Source organism: Thunnus thynnus, chromosome 23 (assembly GCF_963924715.1).
Source record: "Thunnus thynnus chromosome 23, fThuThy2.1, whole genome shotgun sequence".
Classification (NCBI taxonomy): domain Eukaryota; kingdom Metazoa; phylum Chordata; class Actinopteri; order Scombriformes; family Scombridae; genus Thunnus; species Thunnus thynnus.
The window spans coordinates 13,697,296-13,719,057 of record NC_089539.1 but is presented as its reverse complement, the minus strand read 5'-3'; the positions used below and the strand labels follow the sequence as shown (position 1 = coordinate 13,719,057).

Here is a 21,762-nt window from a genome sequence, read left to right as displayed (position 1 = left end):
AAACCCTGTGTTATTCGATCTTAAGGATTCAATTCAAACGGAATTATTTCAGCGTCGCCTACTGCGGCTGACTCACCGAGTCAAGGAAGAAGACTGACACCCTGTTACCAGTATTTACAGACAGGTGCAGCTGAGAACGGATCATTTTAATCCTCCTTAGAAATATTCTGCTATGGATTAATGACGTTCCACATTCATATTACTTCTCCACATTTGAAGCTATTCAGCACAATTACAATTTCCTTCTGCTGGCCACAGGAGCGGTTAGAGATTCAGCACCTCAGTGGGACTGTTGAAGGAGCGCTGTTATTTCCAATTGCTACATGTGTTCTGAAATCTCTGTTAAGTACTGCCTGCCACCTCTTTTGCCTTGAATAGAGTAAAACTGACATTCAACAAAGCCTGTTTACAAGACTGTGGTTTCTGATGGTGTGTTCGAGCTACAGTCCAACAACACGTCTCGTTTTGGTGTTCTCAACGACTGCGGTGGCTGCTCAACGCACGCCATGACCTCTTAAACTACCCAACTGGAAAAAAGGTGACATCATGCACTCCCAAACACTCACATGTGTCCACTGAGTACTCCTGCTTAGTGTCTAAACACACACGCACGCACAAATAACACTTACACACACCGGCAATGTGCGCATTCACCGGTTTTTGAAACGCTGCTGTGGTATGACAATGTCAAAATATCCATAAAGGGAAAACAGAGCACAGAAAATAAATAAATAAACCACACACAATCCCAGTAATGAGACATATGAGTCATAAAACAGATATTAGCGGCTTTGGCTGTGACCCTATCACTCAACTGAATATAATAATTTCTCATCGGGAACTAATACAATTAACCTATCTTACAAGATAATGTGTAGAGCATTATGTGTAATTTCATGAATGACCTGATGTCAATTATGTTTATGATGGGAAATAATACTGAGCCACAACATACATTTATCATATACAGCATTTCTTTCATTTATTTGACAAAAAAATATAATAATTTAGCCTTTTATGGGATGCATAATTAACATTTAGTTGATATACACTTAGGTACACCTGTGCAATCTAATACAATCCAATACAACAGCTCTACTTTTACAAAGCTTATAAATTTTCAATTATTGTTAATATTGTAAGAAAGGTGATAATTCTACTTTATTATTGAGGTTGTAGTGGGTGGTGTATCCTAATATCTTGCCCCCCCCCCCCCCCCCCCCCATGTTAATGGAGTGGACAAAATATTAGGAACACCATTCAATATTATGCACCACCACCAGCCACTATGACCTCATAATTAACATAAAGTAGAATTATCACCTTTCTGACAATGTCAACAAAAACTGAAAATGTAAAAGCTTCATAATGGTCGAATTTATGGCAGATCTGATGTGTTGGATTGCACAGGTGTACCTAATGAAGTGGCTGAAGAGTGTGTGTGATATCTATGTACAGTCAAAAGTTTGGACATGCTTTCACATTCAAGTGAATGGGAAGGTGTGTCCAAACTTTTGATTGGTACGGTATGTATTATTCAAATAGGTTTAGATTTAACACCTATGTAGTAACATAATTAAGTGAAGAGACTAGATACTTTATTGTCTGGAGTTGGGGATACTGAAATACTGCTATGTTTTATTAATAATCGGTAATTATGTAATATTGTTAAATGTTTAAATTTGGTCTTTTCTTGTTCTTAAAGGTTGCGTTGCAGCAAACTGAGACAATTACTCATAATTTATTTAACTTGCTGTTCTAGCTGAGAGAAATGATTTCCCTCTGAGTTACATAAATGTCATGTAACAACTCCAGTCAATCAGCCGCAAAACACAACTACATGATGCGGTGAAACTTGCTATGCTAATGCCGTCCCAAGTATAATTACTACAGCGCTATAATAAAGCTCTCAGTGTTAAAAAAAGAAAAGAAATTAGAGGAGAGGCTGAATGAACACAACATGTTGTGGTTGTCCAACTGCGGAACATGGAGTATCAACAAGCCGCGGAGCTCCCTGTCTGCTTCCCATACAGCCTGAGGTTACAGAGGGGGGCGTGGTGCTCCACCAAAACAACACTTACCCTATAATGGCGGGCGGCTGTCATATTGTTGTGACAGCAGCGTGTAGTTTTAACACGTATACACCGTTCAAAAAGGCAAGCAAATAGTTAAATCAATGTTACAGGATATATATTAATCTTCTTGTATACATATTACCACCCTAAACGAGATTATAGCTTCTGTATGGCATATTAATTCGACTCAATCACGTTACTGTTAAAACGTATATAAATATATATGATTAAAACGGATTACATTTCGGCCAGTGCGACGTAACTACGTAACAATTCCGCAGCAGCACGAGAGCAGCTGGTTACCATGTAACAACCAGGTCGCGCGACTACTGCCCTGGAACGCTTGTTGTGGAGCTCGAGGGTTCACGAGCGGGTGAACAAGCGACGAAAGCAGGCAGCAACTGAGCCACAGCCCGTAGAAACATCGACTAAAACTGCGCTTTATAACCCACTAAACTCGATGTAAATGTTTTTAAAATGAATATATTTAGATTAGAGCAACACTTAAATATACTAAGGGTTTTTTTTTCACGCACAGCGTTTTAAACAGTAGCGGGACTGTCCAGACAAATTAGGAGGCAGACAACTGCACACAACTATAAAAAAACGGACTAGCCTACTTATAATAAACACAACTCAAAACTTTATGAAATCGCTTCAATATTAAAGTGATATTTAACCAAAGACAGTACATTATGATGGCCTACCTTTTGGTGGCAACGTGACCTCCCCATTTTCTCTCTTCACTGCAGAAATGTTATTAAATCTGCTGATATCGTTGTTGCTAGCGTTACTCCCGGTTCCGGAGGTCAACAACAACGGCTGTTGTTTATGTTTCTTTTTCTCCTCTCCGCCTCCTTTCCCCTTCTCCCTCTCTTTCTCCCGCTGTTTGTCTTTACTCGGCTTCTTGGGTTTGGAGGAGGAAGAAGAAGGCGGCTTGTGGAGGAAGAAATCGCTCTGTTTGAAGACTTTGTGTGTGTTTGTCGGTGGTTGGGATCCGCCGGTGGCAGGCACCGAGCTGAAGCTGCCGTAACTCTGCTGCTGCTGTTGCTGCTGCTGCTTCGTCGGCTGCTGGAGTTTCTCTTTGCCGCTGCCGTTGAGTTTCTTGGGTTTAACGCTCCTCTCCTCGACTCGGACCTTCTTGGGCGGCGGCGGCGGGTTGGAATCCCGGGAAGTGTGAGAGCGGTTGTCAGGGGCTCCTTTCCCCTCCGTCGGCTTGGCGAGCGGGGTTTTCACGGGGGCGACCGCCGGGGCTACCGCAGCGGCAGCAGCTCCGGTGAGGTGAACGGAGCCCTGCGAGTCAGCCATCTTGAGGCTTCTCTCTCTATTTACTCTCTTCCCCCCCAACGGCCGCCGCTGCTGTTTTTTTTGCAGGCAGCGAGGGGGCGTGGCTGAAGTTTGACTGACAGACGGGCAGGGACGAGGGGGGCGGGGTTAAAGCTTGACTGACAGGCAGAGAGGGGAAAACTAAAGGCGGGGTTTAGCAGCTGTGTATGCAGCCTACTGTATTTAGTGAAATAATAATGAGGAGCAACACTCTTCTGTTAAAGCACAATTAATGTGGAGAAGCATCATTGGAAATATTTCCCTTCAAAAATATGTTTTTCTTCGTGTTCCTACAGTTTTATGTTGGAGCTTCATTGTGCAGAATGATGCATGTGCAGAGTTTCACACTATCTAAAAGGCTGTTTTCACACTCATCTGGAAAGTTTCACTGAGCTAATTGAAAATCTGATTTTTAAAGGGCGGGCCTACAAGCAGGATTTGTGAAATCACAACTAGTTTGAAAGCCAATTCTGGTCCAATATGCAGCTTACACAAGTGTGATGTGGAAACTTGAAGCCTCCAGTGCACATGGACTTCACAGTGAAGTCGGAGACATCTTGTGTCCAGCGGTTAAACGTCTGAAATTAAATATATTTACATAGTCATAGATTATGTGATTTTCAATGAGGGAGATTATATGATAATAATTATACGTTTTTGTGGAAAACCCACATCAGACACACTTTATTGTTCTAAGCAGAGTATTTTTATACGTCTTCATGCATATGTGTGTGTATGTGTGTGTGGAGAGGATCTTTAAAAATTCTTTTTGAATAAACATTTTATTAAACAACTAAGTATCTATGATATCTAATGCAAATTTGAAGGAAAGGAACTTCTGAACCCTTGTGGGTGACATTATCGGTTAACAACCATTCATTAAATCACTTATTAGTCTAATTACCATTGGGATATTATTTTTTCATTAAGGATCTCCTCCAGACATATTTTAAGACATAAATATCCTCTGCTTAGATAAATAAATTGTCTGAAATGCCCCTTTCCACAAAAACCTTGTTAAAATCCTTAACCCTAAAACCCTACTTGTCCTCCCTCCTTCCTCATTGAAAAATACAGCATCTATGAATATGCAGATTTAATTAAAAGTTAATTTAACAGCTTGGAATAAGTTGTTTCCTATTTCACTGTAAAGTCCATGTGCACTGGAGGCTTCAGGTTTCCACATCACACTTGTGTAAGTTGCATACTGGACCATGATTGGCTCCAAACTCCTTGTGATGTCACAAATCCTGCTCGTAGATACACGCCTTTAACTCAGATTGATTTTCAATGAGCTCAGAGAAACTTTCCTCTTTCAACAGATGAATGTGAAAACAATCTTCTAGTGTCAAACTCTGCACATACATCATTCTGCACAGTGAAGCTCAAACATCCCAACTGACGCAATAAGAAGAAAAACACATTTTTGACTGGACAGGGACAATTTTTTGACTTTATGTCTCACCACAGTGTCCAAGTAGCTTTTCTGGAGCTTTCAATCATATCACACTGTGTTTGTCAGCAGATAGCATTTCCCAGTTGTCATGGAAATGTAGATGTTCACATTTTTTGGCAGTTTTTGACCTCTCGTTTTTTATTTATGTCAATAAATAATTGAAAAATGTTGCTAACAATTTCCCAGAGTCCAACATGATGCCTTAAAATGGCTTGACTGGTCTGATCTGAAGTCCATCACCTAAAAACATTCAATCTGTAATGATATAAAACAGAAAATATCAGCAAACTTTCACATTTGAGAAGCTGCTGGAATCGAGGAACGTTTGACATTTTTGCTTGACAAATTATCACATTCATGAATATTTTATTTCATTCAAGTTAATATTTAACTCACACTTTCTTTGACTGGATTTTTCTACATTTGGATGTGAGACTTGACACCAGCTCTGTGCAGACTGACCATCGGTACAAAACACCACATAAAGAGCATTTTTCATCCATTTTCACCAGTTTGTTTAACCAGTTTTGGCATTTCCTTCCCGAACACAACCCTTAAAGACAGTATACCAGCCAAAACTGATTGACAGAAAATGTTGAGAGGTGTACGTAATGATGGTGGTAGGCTGTGTGTGTGTGTACGTGTGTGTTAAAATGGGAAACGCTCCCATCAAAGGGATAAACTTGCCTCTTTCATCTAATCTTCACAACTGGATTATCTTATCACTCACACACACACACACACACACACAGGACGCATCATTATACAGTGTCATGAATGCTCCGGTGCTGTTTACACTTTGATTTACTGAGATGAAAACATTTTTCCTTTTCACTCAGACTGATTGGCGGAGCTCTCAGTACAAGGACTATCAGTGTGTGACAGCCAACCGTGAATACTAAACATGATTAGCGGCTGAACGAGGACAATTGTAAAGTCACAACTGGCCATAAACATTGTGATAATATTAATGTATGAAGCAAACAAGAAGAGGAAATCTGATGAGGAGAACAACATGTAGTAAAATGTGCATCTACTGTATATGACTAATATATTTAAAATTAATCAGCTCCAACACGTTTTATATTCTGGGCTTTAAAAACAGAGCTGACACAGTTTTCAATTTCTTCAGATGGCAGCACAGCCTGCTGCGACTGCTCGCATACACTGAACACTGATTGGCTATATTTATAAGCCATTACATAACATGTTAAACTGCTCCATGGGAAAACTGCGGTGACCCAGTTAAGACGGCAACCTGGCTCAATTTATACTACACAGACAGAGAGAGAGAGTGTGTGTGTGTGTGTGCGTTCATGCTGTGCGCGTAGGTGTGCTGCACGAAGGTAACGCTGCACGGATTATCAGGTGTGAAGGTTAGAAAACAGTAAAGGAGTGAAATGAACGTGAGAAAGTTAGAAACTGTGTATGAAACGCTGAAGTGGTGAGAGGCCTGTGTGATGTGTGGACTTGATTCTGCCTTATGATGCAATGTAATGTATTTTTAGTGAGTGTAATGTGTGTAAAATGTAATAATTTCTGTTTTTTTGGCATACAATGTTAATTAATATGAGCATATTAATATATATAAAGCAGTTTTATATGTAAGAACGTGTAGTTTTGTGTTAATTCCAGCTGCATGTTGTGAAAAAGTGAAAGTGATGGATAATTTGTGCTGAAATTGCAGAATAAAGGCAGAAACCTTCCTACATTGAACATATAAATGTGTATTAGTTACAGTAAACCTTTATGGGATTATCAGGGAAGGGGACATACTGTATATAATACATCTCAACATATCAAAATGTGTCCCATTAGTTATCATTTTGCTTATTATTATTGTTTCAAGAACTATCTTGAGGCATCGGAAAATAGCTTAAGCTGCAGATTTGTAAAATATGAACTGCGGTGGTAGAGAGAGCATCATATGAAACCATGTTTAGTGGATTAAAAGGTAATCTGGAGGATGAGATTTTCTTCTGAGACCTTTTTTTTGGGGGGGGCCTTTATAAAAAGCTTATTTAGATTTCAGTCATGGCTAAAAAATCTCTGTGACACGTTTTCTTTTCATTGTATTCTTGACTTTATTTATTTTTTTATGTCTCGCACCATATTTTACAATGTCGACTTCTGTGACCCGTCATCACACATCCATCAAGGATTCAAATGACGTTTCTATACTACTAGAGCAAACTAATAACCCAAACATGAATGTGATTATCCTGCATTACAGATATAAAGGGATATCAATGTGCATTAATATTTATATTTTAATTCCATATATCACTCTTTCATGTTTGTAAACCCCATAGTTGTGTTTTATCCATAACTATAATTAAAGGGGACTAACATGATCATAAAATGTTGCACTGAGTATAATTAATCTGAAATTAATATGTGAGCAACAGCAAATAATTACAGTATGTCTGCCCACCTGCTGTGCCTCTCTAGGTGCGTAAAGTGAATACAAATGTGATACCTCAGGTCTCTGTGTAAGACAAGGAGTGAACGTGTATTTATACCACCTGCAGTGATTAATTAATTGTCATTTTAGTGTGTGTGTGTGTGTGTGTGTGTATGTGTAGATCCTCCAGGTGCGAGAGAGGAGTTCCTGCTGTGACAACCTGCTACACACACATATAATTTTCAAGCCAGTCGTGATTGACAATATCAGTTTATATGTGTAGAGTTGTTAGCAGCAGTGGGACGTAACTAAGTACATTTACTCAAGCGCTGTACTTATAGTAAGTACTTGTACTTTACTTGAGTTTTTCCATTTTGTGTTACTTTATACTACTGGTTACTCTATAGATAAAGGTTTTTCTTTAAAAACATATGGTGAGTTTATAAAATACAATACATTTTGAAAGATTAAACCAGGGGTTCCCCACATGTTTGTGATGTACATGTACAAAAAAAGAAGAATCTGGTTGGAGCCCCTTGTCACTTTTCAGATGTTTATGTGTTGTTTGCAGTTCAAGTCCTCAGATGGTTTCATTTTAATGACTGTTTGAGGTCTAAAGATGTTAACTAATCTAACATTTTGCCAAAAAAGCTGCAATTCAAAGACACAAATAAGAGGGGAAATTTGTGTAGAAGAAGTCTGTCTTTTCTTCTTTCCTGCCCCGTCATCTCACGACCCATGGAGGGGGCCTAACCCTTAGGTTGGGAACCACCTAAAATACGTAACTGAATATACAGTAAAGTAGTTCAAACTAGCTCCACCTCAACCAGCTTTTACAATAAAATGCTTCTTACACATTGATTTGATAATGTAATATAAGATGATGTAACCGTCACAGGGGCCATTTTTCTTCTACCTTTATGCTTTAAGTACATTTTGGTTGTAACACTTCTATATTTCTACTTAAAACATATTTTGAATGCACACTTTTTACATGTATTTGCATATTTTTAAAATTGTGGTGTTGCTAAAGGATCTGAATATTTCTTCTATTACTTCTAGAAACAAGAAACAAGTCACTATAAACTTGCATATGAACACACACACTCTCACACACGTCCTGCACGCACACCTTTTCATGACATCACATACAAAAAAAAAGGAGGCGTGTCTTTACTTAATGTTCATTTTTACTGATTGATTTCTGCAACATACAAACATTTTGGGGGTGTGTGTGTGTGTGTAAGGAGGGGGACGGGTGAGGGAAGGGACGGGAGGGATGGGGTAGGGGGGGGGGTTTGTGGCTGAATAAGAGTCCCACAGGAGGCAATGAGCAAGCAGCAGCGAATCACATCGCTCACGCTCATGCCGCTAATGACGATTGGTGGAGAGGGGAAAGGGGAGGGCGGGTGGGCGGGCTCTCTCTTAAAGGCACAGGTGGGCTCTTTCTGAGATCGAGGCTAGTGTGCGTGTGTTGGGGGGGGGGGGTGTTGGATAGATGAGCGTAGTTGTGGTGGATAAACAGAAAGAAATGGAGGCTGAGGGAAAAAAAAATAAACAGATGAGAAATTATAAATAAAGTTTTAAAAAATGTCTCTTCTCAACATGTCTATTAGTCAGTTTATGAGCGTATTATATTACGTTACTTTGAACCACCAACAAGTTAGAGATGCATTAATAAAGCAAACCAATCTGTTGGCACGAAGACGTGTTGAAAGGACAAACTTTTAAAAATGAAGGAGGTAGAAATGATGGTGGGAGGGAGGAAGATGAAAGAGAGAAAACAGCAGGGGAAGTATGGAGGAAGTAAAAATAAGAGAAAAATAATGAGATGCTCTTTATCCAGAGAAGGAGATGCATCTCCATCTACATTAAAAGAGCAAGCTGAGAGACAGAGAGAAAGAAAAAAAATGGAAAAGTAGCGTATGGAGGAGAAATTTTAAAATAAAAAAAAAGGGGGAGAGATGAAGAAAATATGTAAGAAAGAAGGAGAGAAACGGGGGCTGGGAGGGGAGCAGTGGACTTGTGACGCAACAAACAACCGCGTATACAAAAATAACTTTTAAAATACCATTTACAAAAAAAACGACCATTATTATTATTATTATCATCATCATCATTAATATTATTATTACAATCTTATTCGGAGCCCGTTGTAGCTATCTGAAAGGGGGCCGGCTGGCAGTCAACGCTTTTCTTCTGCCAACCAATTAAAACAAAACAAAACAAAAAAAAAAAAGTTCAATCTTTTAAGCATGTAACTAAAACAAAACAAAAAAAAAACCCTGAAATATTTGCCAGAAGCAAAAACAAAGGGCAGCAGAATAATTTACAGTTTGAAGGAAACATTGTGTAGGGGGGGAGGAATCATCATCATGCACTGACTTTCTTACATCTTCTGTTAATAAGAATATTTAAGGAATAGCAACAAAAAAAAATCTGAAATATTATATACCTAAACTGCCCTGTACAGTTCTTTATCTTTATAAAACAATGCATATACTGTATAGTTATGGTAGCTAATGCAGGAGAAGTTAGCAGAGAACAATAAAAAAAAAAAAAAATCAGGAGGAAACAGTAGTCCTGGGTCCCAAGCTGCTGTTGTCTTATGGGATCATTGTCTCACACGTACAGAAATATGTAAAGCACAGTTTGGCGGTCGGATGAGAAACCATACAAGTCAGATTTGTCGAGGAGGAGTCATTTTGTGAAACTAGACTTACTGTTGTGCCTCCTAGAGGGGTTTTCCCCTCACTTCTGTCAAGTCCCACAAGAGTTTCAGAAGTAAACAGATTGATAACATGAAAAAAAAACAAAAAAAAAACCCCGACTTGCATGGTTGTTCATCAGAGGGCCGACGGAGGAGGAGAACAGAAAAGAAAGAGGAGGGACAGGTTTAAAACAACAGGACAGCGCAGAAATGAACTGAAGAGAAAAGCCAAATTAAGGAGGACTGTCATTGGCTGTCTTCTCTGAGAGGCAGACTAAGGCAGGCTCATGGTCCCAGCAGTGAGAGCCAGAGTCACAGAGCTGAGGCGTCTGGCCATTACTTAAAGTGTTTTTAATCTCTCATTAGACTGTGACTTGAAATGGACACAGTTAGGGAAAATTGCCTTTTAACATAACATGATGCAGCTGCCAAGATTTTCTGTAATTTTATTTTATCTTAATACTGAATATTTTTTTACCTCCTCAAGCCTCTAGAAAAGTATTCAAATGAGTTTGAGAAGGGAACAACACTCTTTGGTTGAGCTGCTTGCAACTTTTAGACATAAACAACCTGTAACAAGTTGAGATTGCTTCACTTTAAAAAGGGTCACAAGCCAAATATGTTGTATAGTTTCACCTTTTCCTGACACCATACATTTCAATATCACATGTCTTTGCATTCTGACGCCACAGAAAAATGACAACTTTACTATAAAGTCCACCGCTACAGATTCAGCATCTATTTAACAGCCACAGAGCAGGACTCCGGAGCCAATATGGCTGCTCATGACCACTAGAATGACCAAACTGCATCAATCTACGACTCTGGTAAAAAAAAAAAAAAAAAAAAAAAAAAAAAAAAAGGGAGGTCAGCATAGAAATATAAAGTACTAGAGCAGACATTACTGCAAATAAGAGGTGAGAAGCAGGTGAATGTCAGCTCTAGTCTTTCTGTCTCTATGCTGATCCTTAGTAATGTAGCACCAGCGCACAGAAAGAGGGAGAGAGAGACACAGAGATACAGTAAAAGAAAGAGAAAGAGAGAGAGAGAAAGAGAGAGAGAGAGAGAGAGCACCCGGGCAACCTGTACATACCCGACAGAAGAGGTTGCATCATGGGTAACAGATTATCTAGGTTCGCTTTGAAGATTGTTGTTCGTCCAGTAGGAGCAAGCAGACACCTTCTGGGAGTTCAGTTAAACCTCAGGAAATCAGCTTCCCACAGTAGCTTTTCTGATTAAAGATAATTCCTGATTCATGATGAAAAAAAAAAGTTACTTTTTTTCTCATTTTGGTATGAAAGCTTTCTCCCTATTTATTTAAAGAGAACAACTTTACTAGAACTACATCCCCGTTCAATTCGTCTAAGAATGGATAAATATTCAGGATGTGTCTACGGAACATTTCCTAATTTACTCTTAAGTCACCAAAAACAGGGATAAAAACAAAACAAAACAGGAATTATCCTTCAATCATTAACAGGGAAATAAGCAGACTGATCCCAGGTCAGCGTCTAGAGAGGCCAAAACCTCAAGAACGTGGGCTTTCTTCCAAAATGGAAAAGCCACTTGACCAGTAAGTGTTCTTCTGCTTTGCACAGTGGCACTTTGAAGGAGGGACTGAAGAGGAGGAAGAGGAGGAGGAGGAGGAAGAGGAGGAGGAGGAAGAAGAGGAGGAAGAGGAGAGGTGCTCAGTCTTGAGAACGTGTTGGCACAGAGTTACACAGAAAGTGTTTCTATGTAAAACTTTGCTGCCTGTGTAGCATCTATCAACTTGGTTTTGGACCAGCCAGGAGAGAGTCCATCTCTTGGCGAGGGAGGAGACTGTTGATGGACGGACAGACGGGTCGTTCCATCATGTCCACTCCAGGGGGGGGTCTCGAGGGCCTTTGGGCTGAATGCAGCGGTTACCGAACCCTGAAAGAAAGAAAGAAAGAAAGAAAGAAAGAAAGAAAGAAAAAGGCGTTCTTAAGCTGGTTTTTTCCCTTTGAATTAAATAAATTAAATATATTTCCTCCCCAGAGGTGCCTTCAACACTTGCTTGGTCTTAAAACCATCAATCATTTTCTGCATATATGCAGCAAAAAGCTAAGTTTCAAACACTGCAGATAAAATCAGCAAAAGCAACTCCACACTTTTAAAAAAAAAAAGTGATGACATTAATAGAAACCATCTTTGTCGGCTAAGGTTTTTTTTTTCTTTTTTGCAAGGTGACTGAAAAAAAAAAGCATTACTTGTGCAAATATTACTTGTGTCCCTTCAGAAGTGTTCAGTCACAGAAAAAAAAAACAAAAGGTATATTCACTGACGTCCGAACATCCGACAGAGGTAAGAAAGCAGACTTACCCACCCAGGTCTGACTTGCTGTCTGTTGCCGTGGTGCCAGCAGATGCAGGGTCAGTTGGAGACATCTTCTTAACGCAGTCTGACACATCTACACAAACAAACACGCACAAACACACCACACAGGATGGAAATATTGTGTGAATATCAGTGGTTTAAGTGCTTAGCAGGTGTTGTATAATGGTGTTAGTGGTGTAAGATCTACTAAGAAGGTAGAGGGGAAGTCCCAATTCAGTTAAAACCATGATTATTACCAACTAGTTTGACTTGTTTGCACTGAAAATACAAACGCTAGAGATAATTAGGTCATTTAATAATCAGGTTTGACTTCATATCTTTTCATGTTTTATCACATTACTGGCTGATAACACATGTTTATAAACAGTCAAATGCACAAACACCACAACACCCTCTTACATGAGGAATAAATACATTAAAATCACCAAAATTGACAACATTTTTTTGCTGCAAAGAAATTTGTCTATGTGCTTAGAAACTTGCACTTACATAGTTCATGACATTTAAAGTCTGGCTATCGGCAAGAATTTAAATGCAGGCTTTTTATTCTGTGTAAACGCTCCTATTGAGTTATATACACAGTGAGTAAAAAAATCATTACATAATTCAAGTCAAACAGTTATTTCCTTTCGATTATTCTGTGTCTGTCTCACACACACATACACACACACACACACACACACACGTAGCCAAACTACTGAAGCAATAAATTGGCAGTAACCATCATCACACAATCCTCAAAGCACAGATAAGCACATGCTTTCATTGCACCTCTCTACAGACATGTTTGATCTTTTTTTTTTTTCTCTTTTTCTGTATCTCTTTGCTTCACGCTACCGCTCACTCTTTTTCCTTTACAGCTGCCCTTCTGCTTGTCAGTCGTTTATCATGCGCCGGCTAATTTGTACAACACTGAAGGTCTGTTTCCTGCTCTCCTCTGCTCTGCTGACTAACCGCACACATAAAGACGGGACGCGCAAGGACAAATGTTCAGAGACAAAGCAGGTGCCCCTACCTCTGCCTACACACACACACAACACACAGATAAACAGACAAGACGCAGGAAGTCAAGCGCAGGTAAACAACAACGTGTGTGTTCTTACCTTTGTGTGAACCGCTCCAATCGGCCGAAGCTGATGTCCTCACTTCCAAAGGGTCTGACGGAGAGAGCGAGAAACGAGCGGATTAGACGAAGAAAAAACATTTGAAGACAAATGAACATGAAGTTAAGACACGTTAAGCACAAAGAGACACACATGCCCATCCGCTCGTCCTTTCAAACTCACTATGTTTATAAAACATTTACACACTTTTCTTCCTCATTCGGTCTCCTCCGTTAAACCAACCCTTTCCTCCGTTCTTCAGTCTCCATTTGGAGCCAAAGCTTTGCCTTCACATGATCCTCTTTGAACCAGAATCAGACAGTGAAAACAGGTGAGCCCTCTTTGATCAAAACAGGATTTTAAAGCCTCAGAATATGGACTTTACTTACATTTACCCTTCATTAATATTACTTTATACATGTATCTGTTTCTAAATCCCTCCAAAAAGACAGTGACTAACAGTGGTAGCCTGATTCAAAGATTATCTTTACATAAAAAACTGCCTGTACTGGAGGTCTGAAATAGCCAATGGTGCCCTCTTGTGTTGTAACATTGATAAAGCTTCTCATAAAAAAAAAAAGAACTGAGGTCACTTTTAACACATCTGTCAAACTGTTTATCTCCTTTTTCATCTCATGTGTTCTAATATTTTAACACTCTAAAAGCAAACAGCAGAAGACAACATGGAGGCCGAGTTATTAAAGAAAGACAGATACCTGCAATATGTGAATCCATCTGTGAGTTTGAAGTGAGGATGAGTGAGTGAGTCCCTACCTGCTAATACACTATAAAGGTACCAGATAAGATGAAATACACATTTATATTCCACCTGTTTCAGCTCATTTCAGAAGCTGCCGACTGTATCAAACAACCATTTTTTCCTCACATCACCATGCATTAATTTTCTCTCTGCAAAACAATACAGCACCTCACCAAGCAAACAAAACAATGACTGTGCTTGGATCGACTCCAGCTGTTTATAAATCACTGATCCGTCCACCTTTTTAGGGAGCCGACCAGTAACACGGACCCGTGAAAAAACACCTGCGATGTATCCAGCAGGTGGCCCGGTCGGTGAGTCCGTGTCACTGGAAACACACACCTGTGAATCTCCACCAATGCAAAGACGCACCTGTGGCCAGTATGAAGGACTCAGGGGTTCTCTCGGGGAGGGGGGGAGGGGAGTCGTCGCTGTCCCAGCAGTCTGGGGTTAAAAGGTCAGAGGTCAAATGAGAAGCAATGTTAATTCACTGGCCGAGAAGAGAAGACAAAGAGATCGGCAAGTCAGGTGAGAGCGGGACAAAGAAAAGCTCAACAGATGAAACTCAGAACAAGTGTTTCCTCGATATCGAAGGATTCTTTGTGTTTATACTCAATGGTTCACAAAGTGATAAAAAAACTGCTTTGTTATAAAAAAAAATCTGTTTTGTCTCTTTGCTTCACATATTTAAAATAACATGGATGGGAAACATGGACAGATATTTGCCTGTTTTTTTGTCTTCTGTTATTTACAGTGACAGTTTATTTATGTTTCTAGACGTGTGCCTGTACTATTGGATCAGAAGTATCACTTTGCCAGGTAATGATTTAAGTACATAAGGTGGCATTCATGATGTCAGTAGCAAATCATAAAAAAGAAAAATAAACAACATTATTATATCTACTAAAAGTACTTAAAATATATTTTTTTGTTGTATTCTTATCATCATTATTTTTGTTACTGCATTTGTGTTAATTGGTAAATCAGACACAAGCACACATATAAAACTATATTTTGTTCATTATTTTTTCTTTCTATTACAAATCAATGCAAATGCTTAAAAAAAGTTAAATCTGCTTTTGCTGTTAAGTTTTAAAAGCATTTTATTACATTTCTCAGTTGTTACATACATGTTTTGTTTTTCGTCTTTATTTTGTATTAATTCCTAATGTTCTGCATATTAGTTTCATATGATGCAATACTGTATCTGAATATGGTGACAATGAAGCCATTTGAATTTGAACTTTAAGATGCATTCACATGTGATGAGCCCTGATAAGCTGCATTTTGCATTTTCTTTTTTTTTTTTCCCCCCCGATTGTTAAAAGTCCGTCAAGCTATTTTCAGTTATTCAAAGTGGAAAATGTTTATTACTCCTAACCAAATGTTATTAAAAGTATCAGTCATGATATCTGAAACAGATAAATGGATTTGCAGATGCGGAGTGCTGAGACGGCTATGACGAAGGAGGAGATCTGTACATCTGATTTCAGTTTCTTTGGGGTTTTTTTTTTTTTTTTTTGAGGGACTTTTTGCTTTTTAATAAATGCGCAGTCTGTTTAAGTCTCAGGCCTGACGGATTGAGTTGCAGTTGAAATACTGATGTGTTCCAGACAGTCGCTGATTACATTTCCCTGCATTCTCCTGATCGTATCCTGTCTGAACTCTCCATCTCTGAGGGCAATACTGTCCATCTCCCAAGCTTTGAAAATCTGACACGGGTCATTACTATTAAGCTCCCGCTGCAGCATGTTAAGAGAAGGAAGAGATTCGAGGGGACATGTAATGAGGAAAAGATGATCTTGTTTTGACTTCCAGCTGCTTCAGAGTTCAAGTATAACTGCTACTGTTAACCAAAGCCAGCGACTATAAACACTGGACATCTGACGTCTAAATAAAAATACGAGGATGTGCAATATCGACTGTGGCTTAGTGTTAACTACATAAACTGACTCAATTATCTCAGCCAGACACAACACTGCTACCAGCATATTTATGGGGTGTAACAATAAACTTTTATAAATCCGCTGTCCAGCTAAAAGGTTTCTGTTTAATGCAAGTTAATTGTCTAAGGAGTCGTTTACTAGTAATGAGCTTATTACAGAGCCTGAGATTGACTGTCTCTTTCTCACCGAGACCTAAAAGCCAGACCCCCTAATTATATTCTCTCTCATTCACTGAGGCGGGAATTTACTCTCTAAAGGGTTGAGATATTGCCCTTGGAGATTTATTTGCATTAGAGTACAACACAGTTATTAAATATGAGTCTAATTAACCGGCTGTGACAATTTATTGATCCTAACGTGTCTCGTCTTCAGTGATTTGAGTTTTTTTGACCTTTAAGTCATTCAGGCTGAGCGTGATGGTTGTTTCATAATGGGTGATTTTAATATACGGGATAATCTGTGATCATACACGGTTGACTTCAACCATTGTTGGGTCTTATTTAATAGTTGTAGCTAGAAGTCATCTTCTACCACCTCTGTGATAAAAAATATTTTAGATTCAGTGTCTGTAAAAGGTTCTTACTGTTATAATTTCTTCATTTGCAGCTGTGTGTTTTCTATACTGCATGTAAAACCCTTAAAAACACCTTAGATTAGTGTATTATTAGTGAAATGACGGCCAAAGTGACAAACACTTGCATCATTTTTTAAACATTAGGCACCTGAAGAGCATCTTAATGTTACCATAAATGATAAGGGCAAAAGTGCAGCTTCAAAGACAAACATTATAGAATAAAAAATGATTTTTTCAAGACTATTCATAACTATTGATCAGTGCTGGTACAGCCACAGGCTACTTGAACGTGTTTTACCAGTGTGACAAAAGTCTTACTAGCAAGATAATGATTATTATTAATAATTGAATGTGGAGTATTTAAAAATTAACTGTATTTTACTGTCATATTCTATTTTTTTATCTGTTATCATATTTATTAGTTTTAAGATAAGAATTTTATTGATCCTAATGGAATATTTTAATATTATATCTGTATATTTGTAATGTTTTACATATTTAATCACAATTTTTACCTCAAACTTTTCATGCGTTGGTCTCCCATCAATTTACTGTTTATACTTGTATCTTATTAGTTTGTCACTGACTATAACCTGTACAAAATGTGCAATACAAATAGAGTTTGATTGATTCATTGATAGTGCAAATCAGTGAAACAAGCAGCCACCAGCTTTCTCTTGTCATTTCACAAGGCAGCGATTAGCTCAGAGCAACTCTTCAAAAAAGCAGTCATTAGATTCTTGCAAACTGATCAAATAGCAGCCATTAGCTTTTCAACATTAGCTTTTTTTTTTTTTTTTTTTTTTTTTAAACAAAGCGCTACCGCAGCCCAAAAACAAATAATATGCCAGAAAAGCCAAGCAGACCAAAACTCAAACTGCCACTGCAACCACTTCAGGACTGTGAGGTAAATATTTCTGCATTTGCTTTTAAATACTGGAAATACTTGAGGAGTGCATGATGTGTGATGTCAGACATTTAAAAGGGCTACAATAACATAGTAAGTGTTTAACGGGAACACTTAACATGGGAAAGAAATGTTTCTCAATGGGTTCTTCTGAAACAACTTCAGACATTTTGCTTTATTGTTCTTTGGCACAAGTTAGAAACATGTCAGATTAAACAGATTAAATCTAACTGAGCTGCCTTCTATAAACCTACGCACAAGTAAAATACAGTCTGTGTTATATCTAAACTAAAAGAGTGGCGACTCTTGTAGAATATACACTAGTTTTTCTTTCAAGTGCAGTGCTGACACACTGATTCATAATGCACCCTCATAGTTTCATCCAAATATTTAAAAATGCTGTTAAGTTCTTGCATCCAGAACTCATTCCAGATCAAAACAGTCCAAAGTCCAGAACAACACACTCCACGTCAGCTCCAATCACAGCAAGAATCAGATTTCAGAATCATCATGATTTTGAAATCAAAAGAGCAGAAGGAAGGGGGGAGGGGGGGGGGCGAGCTTGATCGTGACACCCCGGGAAGATTAAAAAAACAAAAAAACAAAAACCACATCATTGCGATCATGACGGCGCAGCCAACACACAGCAAACAGTGTGACACTGCTCTGTTCAACCCAACGTGCACAAAAGGTGGCAAATGTGTATTTATCAGTGTCATGCAGTGTCGATCCTTCACCATCCAACATGCACACACGGATTCCTGCACGCACGCGCACGCACGCACACACACACACAACTGCGTTGAAACAACAACACACATAACAGGATTTCTTTCATTCCTTCTCCCGCTCAGCAAATCCGCTCGCTCGGATAAACACACACAAGCTGAAAGAGGAAGAGTAGAGTTGTTTTGACAGATGTTTGCCTGTTAACATTTGCAGCATTCCACACAAACCGACCAATTAGTCATACAGTCATGCTTTATGAGACTCACTGGAAACTATCTTGCTTTTTTTTTTCTTTTTTTCTAGTTATTTTTCTTGTCTTCCATGTCTCCAGTTTTTCTGTCTCTCGGTTTCTCTGTTTCTTCCTGCGTCTGACTTCACCCAGCAGTAAGAACGGTCTACAGTGCGTGTGTGTGTGTGTGTTGACAGATAAAACTTGTCATTACCATGTGGTCTGTCTGAGACCTCTGTCTCCTTACTGACCCAGAAAATGACTCTACTGTGTGGTTTCCCTTTGCCTGTGAGTGTGGATCATAATAAAGACGGGTTGTCAGACTTACACTTAGTGCTTTCAACAGCGTTTTAGTGAAAAGAACTCATCAGACGTGAGCTGGACTGAACTGCAGAGTTGAATGTTTAGTTTGGATCATTTCCGGGTCCACTTAAATTAATCATGACTGCTGTCTAAACTTGATCCATTTAGTTCAACTGGATGTCTATTTATCTGACTACTTTTATAGTTAATTTGTTGGCTTCTCTGTTAACTTGCTAAGTGATTCTGTCAGGAGAGAATTAGATCCAGTCATTCGATTAAAGAGCAACGGCTGAAGCTGATTGACATACTTGCTGTGGGTGACGGAGAGCTCTGCCCTGCGATCGACATGGGCGACACCTTCCTGACCGGCTGGTGGTCTCCGTGGTGAGAGGACGAAGTAACCATGGCTGTCGCCGTGGATACATTAGTACGACAACCCTCCCTTCCTCCAAACATCTCTCCATCCCCCTCTTCGTCCGAGTTATCAGAGTGCAGGGGGTTGGTGAAACTCAGGGCAGTCCTAACAGGAGTGGAGGAGGAGGAGGAAGAGGAGGAGGAGAGGTGGGAGGAGGAGGAGGAAGATGGGGCGACGTGGTCTGACGAGGAAGAGGAGGAGGAGGTCTTTGGGAAGTGTTTTTCGGGGCTGTTGCACGGTTGAGCCCACGCTGCGTGGCCGGCCTTCGGCTCCGCTCTCTCCCCTGCGTGCGCGTCGCCCTTCTCGCTCTTCACAGGGAGGTGGTTTGGTCTGGCTAGGACGCCTCCATCCGCTTGACCATCCCCGCATCCACCCGCTCCGCCCTCCGTGCCCGAGTCCTCCGACAGCGAGGAGCTAGACGTCAGCAGGGATTGGCCCGAGCGGGCTTTGAAGGCGTGGCCTCTTTGCAGCATGGCCGCACTGTTGGTTGAACCGCTGCCCACTCCGCCCGCTACTCCCATAGAGGAGGAAGTGTCAAAGCTACGAGGTCCTTCCTGCAACGGCACCTTTTTAATCTCAATGCTCAGCTTCCTCTCGATCCGAGGAGCACCGGAACATTCAACGCCTGGCGAGAGGGGGGAGGAGGGAGTCTGGGTCTGGCTTTGGCCCGATTCTGACTTTGTGGATGTTGAAGATAATTTGTTGTTATAGTTGTCATTAAGATCTAGGTTTGAGACCTGGGTCTGCTGTTTTCGACTTAGCAGATCTTGGTCTTTTTGTTCTGAGGGACTGGTCTGCGTGTTTGGACTGGGCTCTGACTGGTTCTGCTGCTTGTCAACGTCTTGATTCTGAAAAGAAAGGAAGTGAAGAGACAAAGCATGAAAGACCCTTCTGAAAAAATGCTGCAAAATCTTCCACATACTTTCAGTGTTGGAACATGCATGAATGGGAGCCAGAGGGAGTGCTTGTGAGAAAAATGTATGAAATTCTCTGGAAATATAACTAAGATTCCCAGATTAAACATATAAAAGGCCTTATGTAAGCTGTTTCCATATAATGCATGCAAACAAGTGTACTGATAATGAACATCTACCATATTTTTCAGTAATTGCTCACAAACACCCCCTCCCAGAAATATCTAATATTGTCCCTAACAGAAGAAACATGCAGATCAATTAAGATTTCCTACAGTTCCTAGTAAACGCTATGGTTAAATCAAATATATAAAATTTGTTTCTAACAATGTACAATAATCTTGATGGCCAAGTGGACTGAGGCCCAAATAACAAGTCAGGGACTTCAATTGCATGTCATGCCGCTCTCTATCCCCCTACTTCCTTTCAACCTGTCAAATACCTAATAAAGGTAAACTCTAACATACCTAACAGGTTTTACAGGTCCAAATATCAAACATACAACATGAAAAAACTGTTTTTTTTTTCCATAACACCTCCAGTGAATCAGCATTTTTGCACAAAAATACACATTTATACAATAAACTTGATATACTGTAAATAGATTCTGCAATCATACCACTTTAATATTTCCACTGTATCTGTACCTTTGTCACATTATGTTGTGCAGTAGCCAGGACGTGTATGACAGGTTTGGGGTGGTAGCGGTCGTTGTCCTGCCGTACGTTGGTGACAGTGGGGAAGGCTGAGGGGGGAGACGGGGTCAGAATGGGGGGTACGGGGTGAGGCTCCGGGGGCTGGAGTATCTCTTCCTTGACATCACCTTCTACCTGGGTGCTAGAGAGAAAGAGACAAAGAGAGCAAACAAGATTAACAGCAAAGAAAGAGACTAAACCAGACAATACTTTCACTGTGTGGTGAGTACACACTCTGAGACACGTTTTTGGTGTTCTTTAATAAGACATCTCACTTCCCCTGAGCCCAAAATGTAACAGAGGCAGTATAATTAAAAACACCACACTCATAGCCAGAATTGCACTTATAACCGTGAGAAAAATTCATTCATGTACAGCCCAACAAACCCTTCTTTTATGCTATTATACTTTTTGAAAGTTGAAGTACGTCTGAAGGTGCCTTAAACAGAAGTTTTGCTTAAACAGAAGAAGACTGTGGTTCAGGCTATTAAGAAAAGAAAATGATGAAAAGGCAAGAATTTCATCATAGGGGTCAGACAACCTCCAGACATTTTGGACATCCATGTTTAAATGATTCTCCATCTAAAAAAAAAAAGAATGATGAAACTCAGATATGACACTAACTACATATGAAATAAAGTGAGCTTCATATATGAATGAAACTAAAAGGCAGTGTCTGTCCACTAGGTGGCACAATTTAAAAAAAAAAAGGTAGCAACACGCTCACAGTACAAATTACAGTACATGTCCTCAGATGTCTTCCACTGTCAGACAGCTCTCGCCCATATTTTGTGGATTTAAGGTTGACATGATGAACTGAAAACAGACTCTGAATCACTACTACAGAGTTAATCCCTC

The 21,762-nt window shown here is 39.7% G+C and overlaps 2 protein-coding genes across 4 annotated transcripts in view; both read right to left on the bottom strand.

The window, feature by feature from the left end:
- Positions 1 to 3,449, bottom strand: part of LOC137175525 (lysine-specific demethylase RSBN1L-like) — a 38,436-nt gene extending 34,987 nt beyond the window's left edge. Inside the window, exon 1 of the mRNA XM_067581201.1 lies at positions 2,783 to 3,449. Coding sequence (XP_067437302.1) covers positions 2,783 to 3,383 — 601 coding nt within the window. The 5' untranslated portion in view covers positions 3,384 to 3,449. The remainder of the gene's footprint in view (positions 1 to 2,782) is intronic.
- A 4,984-nt stretch (positions 3,450 to 8,433) lies between these two features.
- ptpn12 (protein tyrosine phosphatase non-receptor type 12) overlaps positions 8,434 to 21,762 on the bottom strand; it is a 50,743-nt gene continuing 37,414 nt past the window's right edge. The window contains exons 13-18 of one of the 3 annotated variants that reach the window (XM_067581216.1): positions 20,857 to 21,046; positions 19,189 to 20,143; positions 14,565 to 14,636; positions 13,433 to 13,486; positions 12,319 to 12,402; positions 8,434 to 11,885 (exon numbers count right to left, since the gene is read on the bottom strand). In XM_067581216.1, coding sequence (XP_067437317.1) covers positions 11,824 to 11,885; positions 12,319 to 12,402; positions 13,433 to 13,486; positions 14,565 to 14,636; positions 19,189 to 20,143; positions 20,857 to 21,046 — 1,417 coding nt within the window. In that variant the 3' untranslated portion in view covers positions 8,434 to 11,823. Of the gene's footprint in view, positions 11,886 to 12,314; positions 12,403 to 13,432; positions 13,487 to 14,564; positions 14,637 to 19,188; positions 20,144 to 20,856; positions 21,047 to 21,762 lie in introns of all 3 variants that reach the window. The other 2 variants (XM_067581217.1, XM_067581218.1) reach the window with 2 other exon arrangements.